Source organism: Jaculus jaculus, chromosome 1 (genome assembly GCF_020740685.1).
Source record: "Jaculus jaculus isolate mJacJac1 chromosome 1, mJacJac1.mat.Y.cur, whole genome shotgun sequence".
Lineage (NCBI taxonomy): Eukaryota > Metazoa > Chordata > Mammalia > Rodentia > Dipodidae > Jaculus > Jaculus jaculus.
The window spans coordinates 68,168,430-68,188,522 of NC_059102.1; the positions used below are offsets into that span (position 1 = coordinate 68,168,430).

Genomic DNA, 20,093 nt, shown 5'->3' on the forward strand with positions numbered 1-20,093 from the left:
CTGGGCACTGGCTTTTCCTGTGGGGAAAACCGAGCCTGGCAAGTGTGGCCCTGCAGATCAGCACTCCCGCTGCTGGAACTGCTGCTGCTAAAGCTCCTGCTGCTGGGTCTGTAGCCACTGCTGCTGAAGCTGATGCTGCTGGGTCCACTACTGATGCTGCCCCTGCTGCTGCTGCTGCTGTAGCTGCCACTGTTGGAGCCACCGCTGCTGCTGAAGCTGCTGCTGCGGGGTCCACCGCCGCTGCTGCCAATGAAGCTGCTGCTGGGGGTCTGCCACTGCTGCTGCTACTGGATCTGCTGCTGCTGGGACCACTGTTACTGGTGCCGGAGCTGCTGATGTTGCTGCCAAACTCTGCTCCTGCTTGGTTCCCACTGTCAGCACAAATTGTCGTGGCTGGGTCCTGGGACCGCTGTTCTGTTTGCTGGAGCTGGGCTCAGGAGGTGGGGGAGGGGAGGGAGCCGCAGCTGCTCTAGTTCTCTCGCTGTTCCACCTGTTCTACCTTGTGGTCTGCTCCTCTGTTGCTCACTGCCACTCTCCCTTCATGTTTCCTGAGTTGCGGAGAGCACCCGTGTGAGTGGAAGCTCCCCTCACCTGGCTTCTCCTGTGGCTCGAGCCGAGCCTGGCACTTTCTGGTGCGCCACCACTGCCGCGGGTGGCAGAGCTGCCGGGGCTGCTTTTGCCGGCCTGTGCGGGCTCTGGATGCTCTGGATCTCTTCTACTTCTCCGTTGCTGCTTCAATTTCCTATACACCTCACTTTTTAGTAAAAGTGTGTACTTGCTGAGTTTTTTTGGTCTTTTTCCCCCCTAGGTTGCTTTGGCGTGGTACCTATGCCGCCATCTTAACTGGAAGTTGGTTTTTACAATTTAATAGTTATTTCTTTTTATGAAATAGGTGGTGTAGTTGGTTTTTACAATTTAATAGTTATTTCTTTTTATGAAATAGGTGGTGTAGTTGGCTTTTACAATTTAATAGTTATTTCTTTTTATGAAATAGGTGGGATAGAGACTTCCAGTTAAGATGGTGGCGTAGATACCATGCCAAAGCAGCCTAGGGAGGAAAAAGACCAAAAAAACTCAGCAAAATACACAATTTTACTAAAAAGCAAGGTGTATAGGAAATTGAAGCAGCAGCGGAGAAGTAGAAGAGATCCACAGCATGCAGAGCCCGCACAGGACGGCAAAAGAGGCCCCAGCAGCTCCGCCACCCGCGGCAGTGGCGGCACACCAGAAAGCTGCCAGGCTCGGCTTGAGCCGCAGGAAAAGCCAGGTGCGGGGATTTTCACTCACACCGGCACTCTCCGCAGCTCAGGAAACGTGAAGGGAGAGCGGCAGTGAGCAACGGAGGAGCAGACCATGAGGTAGAAGAACATGTGGAACAGCAAGAGAACCAGAGCAGCTGTGGCTCCCAACCCTCCCCCACCACCTGAGCCCAGCTCCAGCAAACAGAGCAGCGGTCCCGGGACCCGGCCATGCCAACTTGAGCCCACAGAGGGACCCAAGCAGGAACAGAGTTTGGCAGCCACATCAGCGGCACCAGCACCAGTAACAGCGGCCCCAGTGGCAGCAGATCCAGTAGTGGCAGCATTGGCAGACCCAGCAGCAGCAGACCCAGTAGTGGCAGCAGCAGCAGACCCAGCACCAGGAGTGGCAGTGGACCCAGCAGCAGCAGCTTCGGCAGCAGCAGTGGCTCCAGAAGTGGCAGCTACAGCAGCAGCAGCTTTGGCAGCAGCAGCAGTGGTCCCAGCAGCAGTAGCATCAGCTGCTGACAGACCCAGCAGAGGCAGCATTAGCAGCAGAAGTTCCAGCAGCAGGGGTGCTGATCTGCAGGGCCACACTTGCCAGGCTCAGTTTGCCCAGCAAGAAAAGCCAGTGCCCAGCTCCAGAAATCAAAACAGCAGCCCAATGACCAGGCAGCAACTTGATTGAGACCAAAATCATCCAAGGTAACTGGGATTGCACCAGGGAAGGGTCTCACTTGGTCACAAGCTGACTTGGATCCCTCAACAGACCAGAAATCATAACAACTATGTTGATAGAGGATCTGGTTGTTATAATAACTACTCTGGCATATATACTTGGGGCTGTTTTTGATTGAATGGGTACAGTGTTTAGTTAAATTTTAGAATCTACCTGTATTTTATTCACCTCAGCCTGCTTGAATACTCCCATAGCAGGGAAACTCAACCCCTAGGAGCATCTTTGTAGATACTCTGAGAGTCTTAAGAGCCACACCTAACACCTTAACCTCCTACCCTAAAAATAAATAACATCAAATCAATTGATACAGCTAAGAATACCCAGCTGGCTAGAAAATCCAAGCATTAACTTAATCCAAGATGCAAAAATATATACATTAAACACAAGAAACACTAAACAGTAAGACAATATAAATCCACCTAAAAGTATTAATGCATCAGAAATGACCTCCAGTGAGAATGAGTTAGAGGAAATGCCTGAGAAAGATTTCAAAAGAATGATTGTAAATATGTTCAAAGAAGTCAGAGAACAAATCAAAGGAGTCAAAGAGGAACTTAAAGAGGAAATCAAAGGAATCAAAGAAGATGCAGGACAACAATTTCATGAAATAAAGAAGGCAATACAAGACATAAATAAGGAAATAGAAATAATAAAGAAATACAAGTCAGAACTACTAGCAATGAAGAACACAGTTAATGAAATAAAAAACTCTGTAGAAAATCTCACCAGTAGAATGGATGAAGGAGAGGACAGAATATCTAAACTAGAAGAACAGGTGGGAGATCTAATATAGTCCAACAAAGAGAAAGACAAACTTATAGAAAAGTATGAGTGGGAATTTCAAGATATTCAGGACACTATGAAAAGATCAAATATAAGAATTCAGGGCATAGTAGAAGGAGAAGAATTCCACTCTAAAGGCATAGTAGGCATCTTCAACAAAATCATAGAAGAAAATTTCCCCCAAATTGGGAAAGAGGTGCCAATACAGATACAGGAAGCCTTTAGCATACCAGCCAGACAAAACCTGGAAAGAACCTCTCCTAGACATATTATAATCAAATTTCCAAACACACACACCAAAGAAAAAATATTGAAAGCAGTTAGAGAGAAAAATCAAGTTACCTACAAAAGCAAGCCCATCAGGATTACAGCAGATTATTCAACACAAACTTTTAAAGCCAGAAGGGCTTGGAGTGATATATTCCAAGTTCTGAAAGATAACAACTGTCAACCAAGATTACTTTATCCTGCAAAGCTATCCATTCAAAGAGACAGAGAAATAAGGACATTCCATGACAAAAGCTGGTTAAAGGAGTATTTGAATACAAAACCAGCTCTACAGAAAATACTTGATAGAATTCTCCATGCTGAAGAAAAGGAAAAGCACACATATAAGGAACCTAGAAAAAACAAGCAATACTCAAATACTAGTTAACACAAGAGAGCACAGATAGAACCAGAACTACAAAAAAAAAAAAAAAAGGCAAACATAAATACACAACTTTCAATAATATCTCTTAATATCAATGGCCTCAATGCCCCAATGAAAAGACATAGGTTTGCAGACTGGGTTAAAAAGCAGGATCCTACAATTTGTTGTCTCCAAGAAACTCACCTTTCTACAAAGGATAGACATTATCTTAGGGTGAAAGGTTGGAAGACAGTGTTTCAAGCAAATGGGCCTAGAAAACAAGCAGGGGTTGCTATCCTAATATCTGACAAGGTAGATTTCAGTCCAACGTTAGTCAAGAAAGATAAGGAAGGTCACTTTATATTGATTAAGGGCACACTCCAACAGGAGGACATAACAATCCTAAACATATATGCACCTTACATGGGGGCTCCTAAATTCATCAAATGAACACTATTAGAACTAAGGTCACAGATAACACCAAGCAGAGTGGTTGTGTGTGACTTTAACACCCCACTCTTACCAATTGATAGGTCATCCCGGGAAAAATAAACAGAGAGGCATAAATGAGGTCATAGAAAGAATGGACCTAACAGATATAATCAGGACATTCCATCCAAATGTTGCAGAATATACATTCTTTTCAGCAGCACATGGAACATTCTCTAAAATAGACCATATATTAGGACACAAAGCAAATCTTAACAAATTCAGGAAAATTGAAATAATTCCTTGCATTCTATCTGACCACAATGGAATTAAACTACAAATCAATAGCAAGAAAGGCTATAGAGCATACACAAAATCATGGAAACTAAACAATACACTACTAAATGATGAATGGGTCAATGAAGAAATCAAGAAGGAAATCAAAAACTTTATATAGTCAAACGATAATGAGAACACAACATATCAAGATCTCTGGGACACAATGAAGGCAGTTTTAAGAGGTAAGTTTATAGCCTTAAGTGCCTATATTAAGAAGTTAGAGAGATTGCATGCTCCAGAGAGCACGGCTGGCTGAACATCTTTCCCATCAAAGACAGGATGTCAGCAAAGCATAACCGGACCACATTTACTGCAGAACAAAATAAAGTATTGAGGGAGGCATTCAGCAGGAACCCCTCCCCAAGTTCTAATGAAATGAAAGAACTGGCTTCACAGCTGAAGGGTAGTGAGGTGGTGGTAAAGACATGGTTTAAAAACCAGCGAGCCAGGCTGAAGAGACAACAGAACAAAACCCTGTCCGAACAAGCCAAACCAGAGGAGGGGGAGATCACCCAGTCCAGTGCCTGCCCGTGGAACACCAGCCCAGATGACAGTAACCGTGAAGCACGTGAGGCTGGTGCCCCCGAGGTCGATCTCCCACAGAATCTCCAACAAATAAAGCTCCATTTTCTTTGGCCTTCCATTCTCTTTGACTCAGACACACTTGTGAAGCTGTATGCCTTACCTGGGGAGGATGATCCCGACAGCTTCCAAAAGTATCTTCAGCCAGGCAAGGGGGCACAGGCTTTAAACATTAGCACTTGGGAGGCAGATGTAGAAGGAAGCCAGCCTGAAAGTACAGTTACATAAGTGAATTCCAGGTCAGCCTAGGGTAGAGCAAGACCATACCTTGAAAAAACAACCCCCCCAAACCCCCAAAACTGCAAAAAACAAAACAAAAAACAAACAAACAAAAAAAATAAAACCCCAAAATAATAACTATCTCCAGGATGGCTTGATTGGGGTGGAATAGCTAGACATTCCAACAGCTCTAATAGCCTTGAACTCATAATGTTCCTCGTACCTCTGCCTCCTGAATGCTGGGATTAAAGGCATGTGCCACTATGCCTGGCTTTATGCCTATTTGCTTGAAAAACAAATGTTTATATGTGCTTATTGTTTTTGTTTTTTCAAGGTAGGGTCTCTCTCTCTCTCTCTCTCTCTCTGGCCCAGACTAACCTGGAATTCACTATGGAGTCTCAGGGTGTCCTCGAACTCACGGTAATCCTCCTCTCCTTTCTGAGTGCTGGGATTAAAGGCGTGTGCCACCATGCCTGGTTTGTGAAATATATTAAAAAGTATAGACAAGGGGCTTGAGAAACTGTCATGTTTCTTGCGAGGCGACGTCTCAGCTAACCAGCATGCAGGAAGCCCCCTGGCCGGCCATTATCACCAGCCAGCATCACCATGGGGGCCACGCTGGGCGCCTTCTCCGTGGCCGGCTGGGTAGGGTCTCACGCTAGCTCAGGCTGACCTGGAAATCACTATGGAGTCTCAGGATGGCCTTGAACTCATGGCGATCCTCCTACCTCTGCCTCCTGCTTGCTGGGATTAAAGGTTTCATGCCTCTGCAGTGGTGCACCATGCTTGCTGTGCAGTTGCTGTCCCAACACTAAGAATCCCACTGTGACCCAGTTTCTCTATGCTTGTATTCTTCTCCTGGGCACTGTTGTATGTTGTCTCATGAGGACAGAGAGGATAGAAACTGAGCTGAAGGTTTTGGTTCTTCAAAATTGCTACTATTGTTGGTATCATGGTCGGATCTCTCTACATTCCTGGGGGCTATTTCACTTCAATCTGGTTTATAGTTGGCATGTCCGGAGCCACTTTGTTCTTCCTTATCCAGCTGGTGCTGTTGGTAGACATGGCTCAGTCTTTGAATGAATCATGGGTAAATCATATGGAAGAAGGAAATCCAAGGGACTGGTCTGGGGTTTTGCTCTCTGTTATAAGCTGCTTTTATATCATGTCAACTGACATTGTTGCAGCACTCTATATGTTCTACACCAAACCAAATGGCTGCACAGAAAACAAGTGCTTCTTTATTAACCTGAGTTTGTGCATTGTGGTTTCTCTTATATCCACCCACCCAAAAATTCAGGAATACCAGCCTCGTTCAGACCTCCTTCAGTCCTCTATAATTACTGTCTACGCCCTGTACCTCACATGGTCAGCTATGACCAATAAACCTGATTGTTCCCGCAACCCTTCCTTTTTGAGCATCATTACACACTTAACTGCACCAACTTTGGCTCCTGGAAACATGACCGCTGTTGTTCCTACCTCTCCTCCATCATCAAACAGTGGACACTTTCTGAGTTTTAATGATTTTTTGTTGTCGTTGTGCTTCTCTGTGGTATATGCCTTGAGTACTCTAGCTTCTGTACTTCAAGTCAGGTAAACAAGCTAACCCTCTTAGGGAGCGACAGTGTGATCCTCAGTGATACCAGTGGAGCCGGTGATGAAGAAGATGGACAGCTGAGGTGGGCCGTGGACAACGAGAAGGAGGGGGTGCAGTACAGCTGCTCCCTATTCCACCTGATGCTCTGCTGTGCCTCCTTGTACATCATGATGATCATGACCAACTGGTACAGTCCTGATGCCAAGTTTCAGAACGATAGCAGCAAGTGGGTAGCTGTGTGGGTCAAAATCAGCTCCAGCTGGGTCTGCCTGCTCCTTTACGTCTGGGCTCTTGTGGTTCTACTTGTCCTCACTGGCCGGGACTTCAGCTGAGCTTCTGAGTGCCAAAGACACTGCTGAAGCTTATAAAGGTCTCCCTTGCCTTTTAAATTTATGTCAACTAAACTATTACGTGAATGCTTTGCAAATTTGACTATATTCAGGTTTATATCAAAGGCAAGATTGAATGAGGCTTGATGTATAATTGAACTGTTCATTTCTAAATATATGTTTATTTGTAAGGCTATAGCACAAAGGGAACTTTTTTGTTTTCAAGTGAACTACAGCTGTGCTGTGAAGTGAGTTATTTATAAAGACCTATAGATTCGTATAACTTTGATTTAAAATACAAGGTTAAAGAATGTTGGATGTTTGAAACTATCTTTTATATATTTCTATTGCAGTCCCCTTAACAAGCAAAAGCAGAATGTATTAATATGAACCTTTTCCTCTGCAAAGGTCTTCACCATGTGATGCAAGCACACTGTTTAGTGCATAGACTCTTTAGAGGTGGCGAGACCTAGTTCTTGGGCAAGGATTGCGTGTAGGTCCTTCCTCAAAATAGTTGCTAGATATGGCTACACCTTGTTTCTTTGTTTACTTTTTAATACCACAGCATTGATGCTCTTGATCCATGTTTGTTATAGGTCTATTTAAGTTTATTAATATTAAGCCACAAGTAAGTGGCTTTACCAGATATGTTAATTTCAATAAATGCTTTGTAGGCTTGATTTTAAAAAAAAAAAAAGGAAATTAGAAAGGTCACAAGTAAACAACCTAATGCTTCACCTTAAAGTCTTGGAAAAAGAAGTACAAGGCAAACCAAAAATCAGTAGGTGGGAAGAAATAATAAAGATTAGGGTAGAAATTAATGAAATAGAAACAAAAAAAAAAAGATCCAAAGAATTAATGAAACAAAGAGTTGATTCTTTGAAAGGATAAACAAGATTGATAAAACCTTAGCAAATCTGACCAAAAGAAAGAGAGAAGAGACACAAATTAATAAAATCAGAGATGAACAAGGTAACATCACAACAGATGCCAGAGAAATTCAAAAAATCATAGGGACATATTATAAAAGCATATACTCCACAAAGTATGAAAATCTGAAAGAAATGGATGATTTCCTTGATCGATATGACCTACCTAAATTAAATCAAAATGAGATTAATCACTTAAATAGACCTATAACAAACATGGACATCCGAACAGTTATCAATAATCTCCCAACTAAAAAAAGCCCAGGCCCAGAAGGATTCACTGCTGAATTTTACCAGACCTTTAAGGAAGAGCTAACACCATTGCTTCTTAAGCTTTGCCAGGAAATAGAAAAAGAAGGAATTCTACCAAACTCCTTCTATGAGGCCAGCATCACCCTGATACCAAAACCAGGCAAAGATAGAACAAAAAAAGAAAATTATAGACCAATCTCCCTCATGAACATAGATGCAAAAATTCTCAACAAAATATTGGCAAACAGAATACAAGAGTATATCAAAAAGATCATTCACCCTGACAAAGTAGGCTTTATCCCAGAGATGAAGGGATAGTTCAATATACGCAAATCTATAAATGTAATACATTATATAAACGGGTTGAAGGACAAAAATCACATGATCATCTCATTGGATGCAGAGAAAGCATTTGACAAAATCCAACATCCCTTCATGATAAAAGTCCTACAGAGACTGGGAATAGAAGGAACATATCTCAATATAATAAAAGCTATTTATGACAAGCCTACAGCCAACATACTACTAACTGGGGAAAAAAATGGAAGGTTGTCCACTAAAATCAGGAACAAGACAGGGGTGTCCACTGTCCCCACTTTTATTTAATATAGTTTTGGAAGTCTTAGCCATAGCAATAAGGCAAGAGACACACATAAAAGGGATACAAATTGGAGAGGAAGAGATCAAGTTATCATTATTTGCAGATGACATGATACTATACATAAAGGACCCTAAAAACTCTACTAGTAAACTGTTAGAGCTGATCAAAACCTAAAGCCATGTAGCAGGATACAAAATAAATACACAGAAATCAGTAGCCTTAATATATGCTAACAACAAACACACAGAGGATGAAATGAGAGAATCACTCCCATTCACAATTGCATAAAAAAAAAAATAAATAAATAAAGTACCTTGGAATAAACCTAACCAAGGAAGTAAAGAATCTCTACAATGAGAACTTTAAAACACGCAAGCAAGAAATTACAGAAGACACTAGAAAGTGGAGAAACATCCCTTGTTCCTGGACTGGAAGAATCAATATTGTGAAAATGGCAATCTTACCAAAAGCAATCTACACATTTAATTCAATCCCTATCAAAATTCCAAAGGCATTCTTCATGGAAATAGAAAAAAACAATCCAAAAATTCATTTGGAATCACAAAAAACCTCAAATATCTAAAATAATACTGAGCAACAAAAATAAGGCTGGTGGTATCACCATACCTGATTTTAACCTATACTACAGAGCCATAGTAACAAAAACAGCGTGGTACTGGCACAAAAACAGACATGTAGATCAGTGGAACAGAATAGAGGACCCAGATGTAAGCCCAAGTAGCTATAGCCACCTGATATTCAATAAAAATGCCCAAAATACTCATTGGAGAAAAGACAGCCTCTTCAGCAAATGCTGTTGGGAAAACTGAATATATATCTGCAGTAGGATGAAAATAGATTCTTCTCTCTCTCCATGCACAAGAATTAAGTCCAAATGGATTAAAGACCTTAACATCAGACCTGAAACTCTGAAACTGCTAGAGGAAAAAGTAGGGGAAACCCTTCAACATATTGGTCTTGGCAAAGACTTTCTGAATACATCCCCAATTGCTCAGGCAATAAAACCACAGATTAATCACTGGGACCTCATGAAATTACAAAGATTTTGCACTGCAAAGGACACAGTGAAAAAAGCAAAGAGGCAATCTACAGAATGGGATAAAATCTTTGCCAGCTATATATCTGACAGAGGATTAATATCTAGGATATAAAAAGAACTCAAAAAGTTAAATAATAAGGAATCAAACAAGCCAATCGAAAAATGGGCTATGGAGCTAAATAGAGCATTCTCAAAGGAAGAAATACGAATGGCATATAAGCATCTAAAAAAATGTTCTACGTCACTAGTCATCAGGGAAATGCAGATTAAAACTACATTGAGATTCCATCTCACTCCTGTCAGATTGGCCACCATCATGAAAACAAATGATCATAAATGTTGGCGGGGATGTGGAAAAAGAGGAACCCTTATGCTGGTGGAAATGCAATCTGGTCCAGCCATTGTGGAAATCAGTGTGGAGGTTCCTAAAACAGCTAAAGATTGATCTATCATATGACCCAGCTATAGCACTCCTAGGCATATATCCAAAGGACTCATCTCATTTCCTTAGAAATACATGCTCAACCATGTTTATTGCTGCTCAATTTATAATAGCTGGGAAATGGAACCAGCCTAGATGTCCCTCAACTGATGAGTGGATAATGAAGATGTGGCACATTTATATAATGGAGTTCTACTCAGCGGTAAAGAAAAATGAAGTTATGAAATTTGCAGAAAAATGGATGGACCTGGAAAGGATTATACTATGTGAGGTAACCCAAGCCCAGAAAGCCAAGCATCACATGTTCTCTCTCATATGTGGATACTAGCTACAGATGACTGGGCTTCTGCATGGGAATGAAAATACTTAGTAGCAGAGGCCAGTGAGTTAAAGGGAGACATAAAGGGAAGAGAAAGGAAGGGAGGAGGGTACTTAATAATTTGATATTGTATATATGTAAGTACAATGATTGTGATGGGGAGGTAATATGATTGAGAATGGAATTTCAAAGGGGAAAGTGGGGGGGAGGGAGGGAATTAACATGGGATTTTTTTTATAATCATGAAAAATGCTAATAAAAATTTATAAAAAAGAAGAAATAGGTGGTGTAGTACTTGACGTTCTTTGGATCTCATTTATAATTTAAGAAATATATGCAGGGCTGGAGAATTGGCTTAGCAGTTAAGTGCTTGCCTGTGAAGCCTAAGCACCCCAGTTCGTGGCTCGATTCCCCAGGACCCATGTTAGCCTGATGCACAAGGGGGTGCAGGCATCTGGAGTTTGTTTGCAGTGGCTGGAGGCCCTGGCATGCCCATTCTCTATTTGCCTCTTTCTCTGTCTGTTACTCTCAAATAAAGAAATAAAAATAAACAGAAAATCAATATATGAAAATATGGTACCTAGCATGTATTTAATGAATAGTATTATTTTTTCATTAATTTAGATATGGGCACTATGGTAGGCTGAATATACACTCCCTTCCACCAAATGTGCTACCTAATCCTTGTGAGTGAATTAGATTGCATGGAGAAGGGGTTTTTCAGGTGGCATTAAGTCAAGCATCTTGAGATGGGTGATGATCCTGTATTATTTCATGGGCCCAATTTAAACATAAGAGTCCTTATGAAGAAGTCCTTATGAAGGTCAAGATGAGAAAGGGTGAAATGTAATAGAAGAAGTCAGAATGATGTGGCCAGAAGTGAAAGAATGTATACAGCCTCTAGAAGCTGGACAATATAAGGAATAAATAAATTCACTCTTTGAGCCTTCAGAAAGAATGCAGCTCTGCCAACACTAATTTTAGCTTTATAAAACTGAAAGATCCAAGTTACTGCTTTAAGCCACTAAATTATGTTATAAATGCTCATGGCAGCAACAAGAAACAAACCCTGGGGATAGAACTTGAATGCTTTTTCGTTCCCCTCTTATGTGCTTTACCTAGAAACTATGAATCTAAAATCTACTTTTCCTAGAATCTCTTACAGCTAAAATCTGACTGACTATGTAATCTATATAACATATATAAGTTTCAAAGAGGAAAGTGGGGTGGGGGGAGAGAGGACATTACCATGGGATATTGTTTACAATCATGGAAGTTGTTAAAAAAAAGAAAAAGCTGGGTGTGGTGGCACACACCTTTAATCCCCACACTCGGGAGGCAGGGTAGGAGGATCACCATGAGTTTGAGGCCACCCTGAGACTACATAGTTAATTCCAGGTCAGCCTGGACTAGAGTGAGACCTTACCTTTAAAAAAAAAAAAAAAAAAAAAGGAAGTGGAAAAAGATGCACTGTTTGTCTCCCTATGGGAGACAGAAGTCATCAGCAGTGAGAACAATGGACACTGCAAGCCTCAAGTTTGGCCAGTCAAGCCAAATGTCTAAATGGGTACAATAGTGGCATAGCTATTATGGAGGAAACCAAGTGCTCTCTAATTGGACTGGAGGCCCGCTCTATGGTAAGGAATATGTGCTTGGTACTGAAAACCTAATCAAAAGCCTATGGTGGGTAAGATCATGATTAGAAGTCAACACATGCTCTTTCCTGGCTAAATGCATATATTATGCTCACCAAACTACTCTGTAAGCCCTTTACTTAATATTCATACCCATATATTAATGTTACTCTCACTTTTAGTTAAAGAAGCTTCTCTTTTCACATGGCAGTGACCATTTGGATGACCCAAAGGGCCCCATACTACTTAGAAGTGACCAAGAAGTGTTCAACACTGAAACATCTCCTTTACACCCTCCACGGCCCAGGGTCCTTTGTGGAACATGTGGTGGAAAGAATGTAAGAGCCAAATGAAGGGTAGGACTGCTTACAATGCAATTGTCCAGACAGAAATTGGCCTCGATATCCATGACCTCGCAGTGTGCAGTACTACCTTCATAAGACCCTCATAATAGGAGGAGAAGTTGATGACATCAAAATAAGAGAGACTAATGGAGGGAGGGAATATGATGAAGAGTGGATTTGTGAAGGGGAAAGTGGAGGAGGAGAGGGAATTATCATGGCTTATTGTCTGTAACTAAGGAAGCTGTCAATAAAAAAAGAAAAGAAAAAATAGCTGGGCGTGGTGGCACAGGCCTTTAATCCCAGCACTGGGAGGTAGAGGTAGGAGGATTGCCATGAATTCGAGGCTACCCTGAGACTCCATAGCGAATTCCAGGTCAGCCTCGGCTAGAGTGAGACCCTACCTCAAAAACAAACAAACAAAAAATTAACGGACTAGAGAGATACTTTAGTGGTTAAGGCACTTAACCTCACTTAAACCTCAGTTTAATTCCCCAGGACCCAGGTAAGGCAGACGCACAAGATGACGCATGTGTCTGGGGTTTGTTTGCAGTGGCTCGAGGCCTTGGCGTGACCACTCTCGTCCCCCCCCCCCTTTTCTCTCCCATAAATAAATAAATAAACAAATAAAAACTTAAAAATTTGGAGAAAAGCTCATCTTAACATAAGTTTAGGGACTGGAGAACTGAACACTAAAGCAAACAGCTAACCCACCCACTAAGAAATTGTTTCAGAAGAGAGGTAGGTCAGGGCGATTCTAAGAGCACCAAGGTGGTAGCCCACCACCCCCACCCAAACTAGCAGGGTCCCTACTGAGGAGGGCCTCAGGGAAATGGGGACCAGGAATGAAGGGATTAAAAAAAAAAAAACAGACTATAACCTATGTAAATAATAAATAAAAGACAAAAAAAAAATACATGTGACTCACAGGAGTCATTGTTGGATATTTCCTAAGAATGGACTCAAGGGCTAGATCCTATTTTCAAAGAGCACCGCCGTATCCATAGCTCGTCTTTATTTAGATGCCAGCTGCAAAGCCCGCAGGCAGAGGCGGGCTCGCGTGCGGCCCCAGCCCCGCCCCCGGGCTGGCGTAGCCTGCGTGCTGACGCTCTGCCCGCGCCGACGCGTGTGCGCGCGCAGGAGCCCGCCAGAAGCTCCGGCCGCTTCGCTGAGTCGCGGCGGGCGGCAACGGCCGGGCCTGCGCGGCGGGAGGCGGCGCGGGAGCGCGGCGTAGAGAGGCTGGCCTGGCCGGGGGCTTGCGGCCTGTAGCCGAGCCGGGGCCGCGACCCTCGCAGGGGTCGAGGTCTCCGGCCGGCCGCCGCGGTGCTCCGCCATGATCGACTCGGTGAAGCTGCGCCGCGACAGCGCGGCCGACTTCTTCTCGCACTACGAGTACCTGTGCGCGCTGCAGGACTCGGTGCCGCTCCCCGCCGTGCGCGCCTGCCTCCGGGGCGGCGTGCTGGACTTCAACGCCGACCGCCTCCGCGGGGCTGACTGGGCGCCGCTGCTCAGCACGCTCAAGGTGAATAGGGATCTGCCCTTGATCGCCATCAGGAGCTGCTTCCAGCCCTGGCTGGGGGAAACAGGTTGGTAATTCCCGCTTCCGGTGCGGGTCGGTGCGGCCCGCTGGGTATTCCCCCAGGTCTGAGGTGGAACGTGGTGCCAGGCTCCGGAGCAGGTACCCAGTGCTGGGGACTGTGCGGGTGGCAACCTTTGCAGCCTGGGACTCGATCACCCGGGCAACCCGGCGCGAGTCCTTCAGGCTCCTAACTAGACCAGTCAGTACGGTGATGGCAAGGATTCCGTGTGAACGATATTTGCAAAACACTACACCAGAGAAATAAGAAAGAACATGAGACTGGAATTGAAGGTTTTAGAAAGAGCTACGAGAGTTGACACTGGAAACCTGATGGGGCCAACTAGGTCAAATGCTTGTTTCATCAAGGAGTTAAGTGTTTACCCCGAAGTTCCTAAGGGCCCACACTGAAGGATTTGATTTTGGAGCTCTCTGACCTTCACGTGGAAGACAAAGTTGGAAAGAGAATGGATTTCTGTAGTGAAAGTCCATCTAGAAGATCTGAAGAAGGGCGAGATTCACATATCAAAGAGAATGGTGATCGGTTGTCGGGGAGGGGAGGACTTGGATGACATTTTAGAGCAGCAGTATCCCAAGAGACAGCACAGCAGGATTAAGGAGAAGAGATAGTCTTAGTTCAAGTTCATCTTTAGTGGCTTTTAAAAATGTTTTTATTGGGGGCTAGAGAGATGGTTCAGCAGTTAAAGTCAGTTACTTGCAAAGCTTGACAGCCTGGGTTTGATTCCCCAGTACTCATGTAAAGCCCGCGATGCATCTGGAGTTCATCTAAAGTTAAGTGGCCCTGGAGCACGCATTCTCATTCTCTTTTTTCATTCGTCTGAGAGATACTGTGTGTGGCGCCCACACCCACCAGGGCCTCTTGCCTTGCCTCGGCAAGAGGGCTCCATAAGTTGCACCACAGAGTGGCTGTGGCTTTATGTGAGTAGTGGGGAATTGTGTCCAGACCTACAGGCTTTGTAAGCAAGAACCTTTATCCCCAGCTTAAGTGTTTTAAGGTGACTTCCAGATATGTCTGCCAGTCAGAAATGGGCCCAAGATACAGATATGGGCTTTGTAAGAGGACAGGCTTGATGACAGGAGAGTGACCTAAGGTACCCTAGAGAAGACAGAAAATAATAAGCCTAAAAGATGCTTCTTAAATGGACAGAGGAATATGTTTATAACCTGAAAGTAGCCAACTGTGATTTTGGGAAGAGGTGTGTTAGTTGAAAACATGACCACAGATCTCATGTGGTTAGCCCTTTTTTAGGCTCTGAGGTAAGCAGCAATTGGATCTTTTGCAAGAACACTTCACATCCCTGCTCATTCTCTGCATCTCATTCAGGTGTTGGGAAGCATTCTGTACATGTGAAGTGACTTGTCTTTACACATAGTAATAACCAAAAGTAAAAGAAAGGTGGAAGGGAACTTAAAGCCAAGGCAAGTATACTTGATCTTGCCTAATACTTTATTGTGAGTGTAAGAAAAATGTACTGCAGGCCATTTCTTTTGAGGGCTGCATCTTTATCTTTTGCATCCAGTGGGTCTAGGCTACAGATTTCGCCCTCCTAGACACAACACCACTTGCTCATCTTTAATTATGCTTTGCTTATACTGTTATAGAAGCACCTAGCTGGCTTTGTTGCCCCTGAACTTGTTTCTCAGTTCATTTCCCCCTTCAGTTCAAGTGATCTGTATAAAATGAAGCTGTATGCTTGAAGTCTTGTATAGAACCTGCATTTGCTGGCTGTACTGCATGTGCTCTTTGTGAACAAAACAAAGGCTGTGTTCTGCCCAGCCTCATGGAAGGGAGATCTTTGCTCAAGTCTGGGAATCATGTGGCCCTTTCTAGTCATGACCTTTAAGTAGTCCTCCAATAGTGACACACATTTTTTAACTTGCCAGGAACACCCTCACTATGCCAGGGGTAGCCTTAGTTCTCCTTCCTTGTGCTTACTTCTCCTTCCTTGTGACATAAAAGCCAGTTCTCACAGGCCTTAAGTCTCTTTGAATTTCCACCTCTTCTCCACCCCAAGGTTGTAGCCTCTTCACCTGCAATATTTACAGTGTTCAGCAGGTATTAGGGTTGAATTCTTTTGTACACTCCACTCCCACTGTGATGCCATTCTTTCTAGATGTGATTTGAGGGTTTTCTGGAAGCCCTCCTCTTTTGTGCAACTTGTATGCCTCCAGAGGAAGCTTTCTTGCAGTCCTCAAGCACTGAAAATTTTTTTAAAAGCCAATTTTGTGCTTGTGTGTCTCCTGTGACTGAATTCTCATATATGTCTCTTTAAAGACATGGCTCATTCCTGGACCTAATAGTGAGGCATTTAATCATAAAATGGTGATTGAAATGACTAATTTTACAATAACCTTGTCTTAGGTTCTGACATAAACAGAGTATACAGAAATCGTGTTCCTGCAATAAGATCCAAAGATGTGACGTTCCAGTTATGTAAAGCTCTTAAAGGCTGTTTAAGTGGATCGAGTGTGTTAAAGAACCTAGAGCTAAATGGACTGCTTCTGCGAGAGAGAGATTTGGCTCTTTTAACAAAGGTAAGCCTTCTTCCATCACTGTGGCAGCAGATTTGGTGGCTGATTTGAAGACAAAATACTCAATATATTTTCAATTTTTTTTCCCTGTTAAGGGATTGAATAAATCGACCTCTTTAGTGCACCTGTCTCTTGCAAATTGTCCAATTGGAGATGGAGGTTTAGAAAGTGAGTTGAAATTATGTAATTCTCTTTCCATCTGTTGTTTACTTGTGTGCTGTGTCAATCCTTGCCTATTCTAGCTTGTGCCTGGGCTGTCTTCTGTGCCTGTGTAAACTTTGATATATTCTCACATCTACCAAGAAACCTTGTCATGCTGATTACTCCGAACTTTAAGGTTTTGTAATGCCACAAACTAAGCAGTTACATAGTGTTTGTTATTCTGTTTGGGGTGTTTGTGCATTTTTATAGTTTTCCTTTAAGAATTATGTAGAGAAAGGGCAATAGCAAGAAGTAAATAGCCGGACATGGTGGTGCATGCCTTTAATTCCAGCACTCAGGAAGCAGAGGTAGAAAGATAGCTGTGAGTTTGAGGTCAGCCTGAGACAACAGAGTTAATTCAAGGTCAATCTGGGCTAGAGCAAGGCCCTACCTTGGAATAGAAAAGAAAAGACAAAGAAGTAAAAAATAAATCATTGTTTTTATATAAAACATCTATAATGCAGTTTTTTTTTAAAAGATTTTTATTGATTTATTTGAGAGTGACAGAGAGAGAAAGAGGCAGATAGAGAGCGAGAGAGAGAATGGGCGTGCCAGGGTTACCATCCACTGCAAAGGAACTCCAGACGCGTGCGCCCCCTTGTGTGTCTGGCTAACATGGGTCCTGGGGAATTGAGCCTCAAACCGGGGTCCTTAGGCTTCACAGGCAAGCGCTTAACCACTACACCATCTCTCCAGTCCTATAATGCAGTTTTAATGTATTGTAGAATATGCTAAAATAGAAAATACCTACAGAATGCTATAAGCTTATATAAGGCCAGTAGACTCATAGGGAGGGCCATGGAGGTAATGGCTAGGTAGCTATTGATTGAGATGTTAAAGAATTTAGTTCACTGTGTAGAAGAATTGTGTTCTGGAGGGGTGAAGAAGAAGTGCTTGAGGTTGAGAGGACAGAGTTTGAAGTCATTCATCTATTGCTATAGCATATTAGGTGCTCTAATAGAGCACTATATGTAATTCCACGCTTATTGTTTGGTTGGAAAGCAAAACCAACGGATGTCATTGGAAATGAAAATAGGAAGAATTATGCTTTTTAGGTTTTTCCTTAACTATCTCAAAAGGTATATATGGTAGTTTGCTTGTTATTGGGAATAAATTTACACTATTTGAAAATTTAACCTTAGCAACTGCTAGAATTCTAGTAATCTAGAATAATGCTTTGTTACTTTGTTACTAATCCATCATTGTCTTGTGAGGATTATAGAGTCATTTGAGAAATACAGCTCTAAACTAAACTAAGAGACACAAGAGTGGATAAATGAGGGTTGATCAACTTGACTAGGATGAGGTCTTATTGTGTGTGTTTTTCCCCTTTTAGTTATTTGTCAAGGTATAAAGAACTCTATCACTCTTAAGACAGTCAACTTCACAGGATGTAATCTGACATGGCAGGGAGCTGATCACATGGCCAAGATCTTAAAGGTGACTGTATATTCAGAATTTATGAAAATGTATTGTGACTGGAACACATTATTACTTAGCAATGAGGTAGCAGTTATTTTTGTCTTGATCCATGTGATGATCACAGTTTAGTCTTTTAAATATTTTTGTGTGTGTGCGTGCATGCACCAGGGTCTCCTACTACAAATGAAACTATTACAGTCCTCAAATAATATTAACTGCTATAATTTATATACTAAAAAAATTGCAACATAGCATTTTATGTTTCTTAAAAAATAATCCTAATGATGCCTTAACATTATAATTACAATTTTATATTTAGCCTAAAATTACTTAACAATTTGACATGAAGCCTTAATTTGTGGGTTTTCTTATTAGAGGTTGAGACACAGTATTTTTACATAACCTAGGCCATCCTTGAACTTTTTTCTTTTCATTTTTTTTTATTAACAACTTCCATGATTATAAAAAAAATCTATGGTAATGTCCTTCCCCTTACTTTCCCCTTTGAAACTCCATTCTCCATCGTATGCAGTTGCCCTCTCAATCAGTCTCTCTTTTATTTTGATGTCATTATCATTTCGTCCTGTTATGATGGTCTTATGTAGGTAGTGTCAGGCACTGAGGTCACGGATATCCAGGCCATATTGTGTCTGGGGGAGCACGTTGTAAGGAGTCCTACCCTTCCTTTGGCACTTAAATTCTTTCCACCACCTCTTCTGCAATAAACCCTGAGCCTTGGAAGGTGTCATCACCTGTTTTTTAAATAAAAGGTATTTGAGAACACAACCATGTTTAGTTGTTCCCATGGTAACTGGCCACTGTTGCCTTATGCCAGATTTGAGTACTTGACAAAATAAACTGTCTAACCCACAAAGCTTAAATGCTTGCTTTTGCGCCTTTATAGTGTAACTCCTCTGACCTTTGTTATAAGTAGTAGTCAAGAGCACAGATTCTGGGTTTTTTGGTATTTCGTTTTTTGTGTGTGTGCTTGTTTGGTTGTTTGTTTTTCAGTGTTAAAGATTAAACTTAGGGCCTCACACATGCCTGACAAGTGCTCTGTCACTAAGCATCTATCCTTTTTAAAATTTTTTTTGAGACACATTACCGATAAGTTGCCTAGGCTGGCCTAGAACTGGCTCTGTTGCCCAGGCAGGCCTTAAACTTGCAATCCTTTTACCTCAGCCTCCCAAGTGTCTGGGATTACTGTTCTGTACCACAAGGCCTAGATAAGAATGTGGATTCTGGAGCTTAAAGGCCTAGGTTAAAATCCTGGCTTGCTCATTCTATATATCATGATCATAGACAAATCACTTTACCACTGTAGGATCTATATAAGAAAATCTAAGTCAGATGTGGTTGCACATGCCTTTAATTCCAGAACTCAGGAAACAGAGATAGGATTGCTGTGAGTTCAAGGCTGGTCTGGGCTACCAGTTTGTAATGGACTAGAGTGAGACCCTACCTAGAAAACAAATAACAACTAAAAATCCTGTCTTACCAGGTGCTAACTTCCTGAAATTGTGCCTGCACATAACAAGTATTATGTTAATGCTGTTGCTTCTTGTTGCTTTGAGACAGTGATTCTTACCTGAAATATTGCATTCTACCTTTAATGTAATGTTACAGGACTTTTGAGTCTTTCACCGTTGAAGAATGTAGCATTTTTTCTTTTAAAATTAATGTTCCCTCTTGCCATAATTTACCTTGTGAATATAAAGAACTGACTATAGTCTTTAAAAAAAAAAAAAAACAAGCTATACCTATAGTTAAAAGTCAAACCATCATTTTCCTGTGGCATGTCAGAATGGCCTTGTTTATTTCAGCCCTTTATAGGTGGCATGTGTTCCCTAGGAAGTATGAGTTAGAACACCCTC

General features: G+C 42.3%; 1 protein-coding gene and 1 pseudogene across 3 annotated transcripts in view; both read left to right on the top strand.

The window, feature by feature from the left end:
• The first annotated feature begins 5,566 nt into the window (after positions 1–5,566).
• Positions 5,567–6,892, top strand: LOC101601965 (annotated as a pseudogene).
• Positions 6,893–13,777: 6,885 nt separating this feature from the next.
• The window catches only part of Cep78 (centrosomal protein 78), a 38,655-nt gene continuing 32,339 nt past the window's right edge, over positions 13,778–20,093 (top strand). For 2 of the 3 annotated variants that reach the window (XM_045139797.1, XM_045139804.1), the window contains exons 1-4: positions 13,778–14,053; positions 16,427–16,599; positions 16,692–16,764; positions 18,134–18,237. In XM_045139797.1, coding sequence (XP_044995732.1) covers positions 13,801–14,053; positions 16,427–16,599; positions 16,692–16,764; positions 18,134–18,237 — 603 coding nt within the window. In that variant the 5' untranslated portion in view covers positions 13,778–13,800. The remainder of the gene's footprint in view (positions 14,054–16,426; positions 16,600–16,691; positions 16,765–18,133; positions 18,238–20,093) is intronic. The other variant, XM_045139807.1, reaches the window with a different exon arrangement.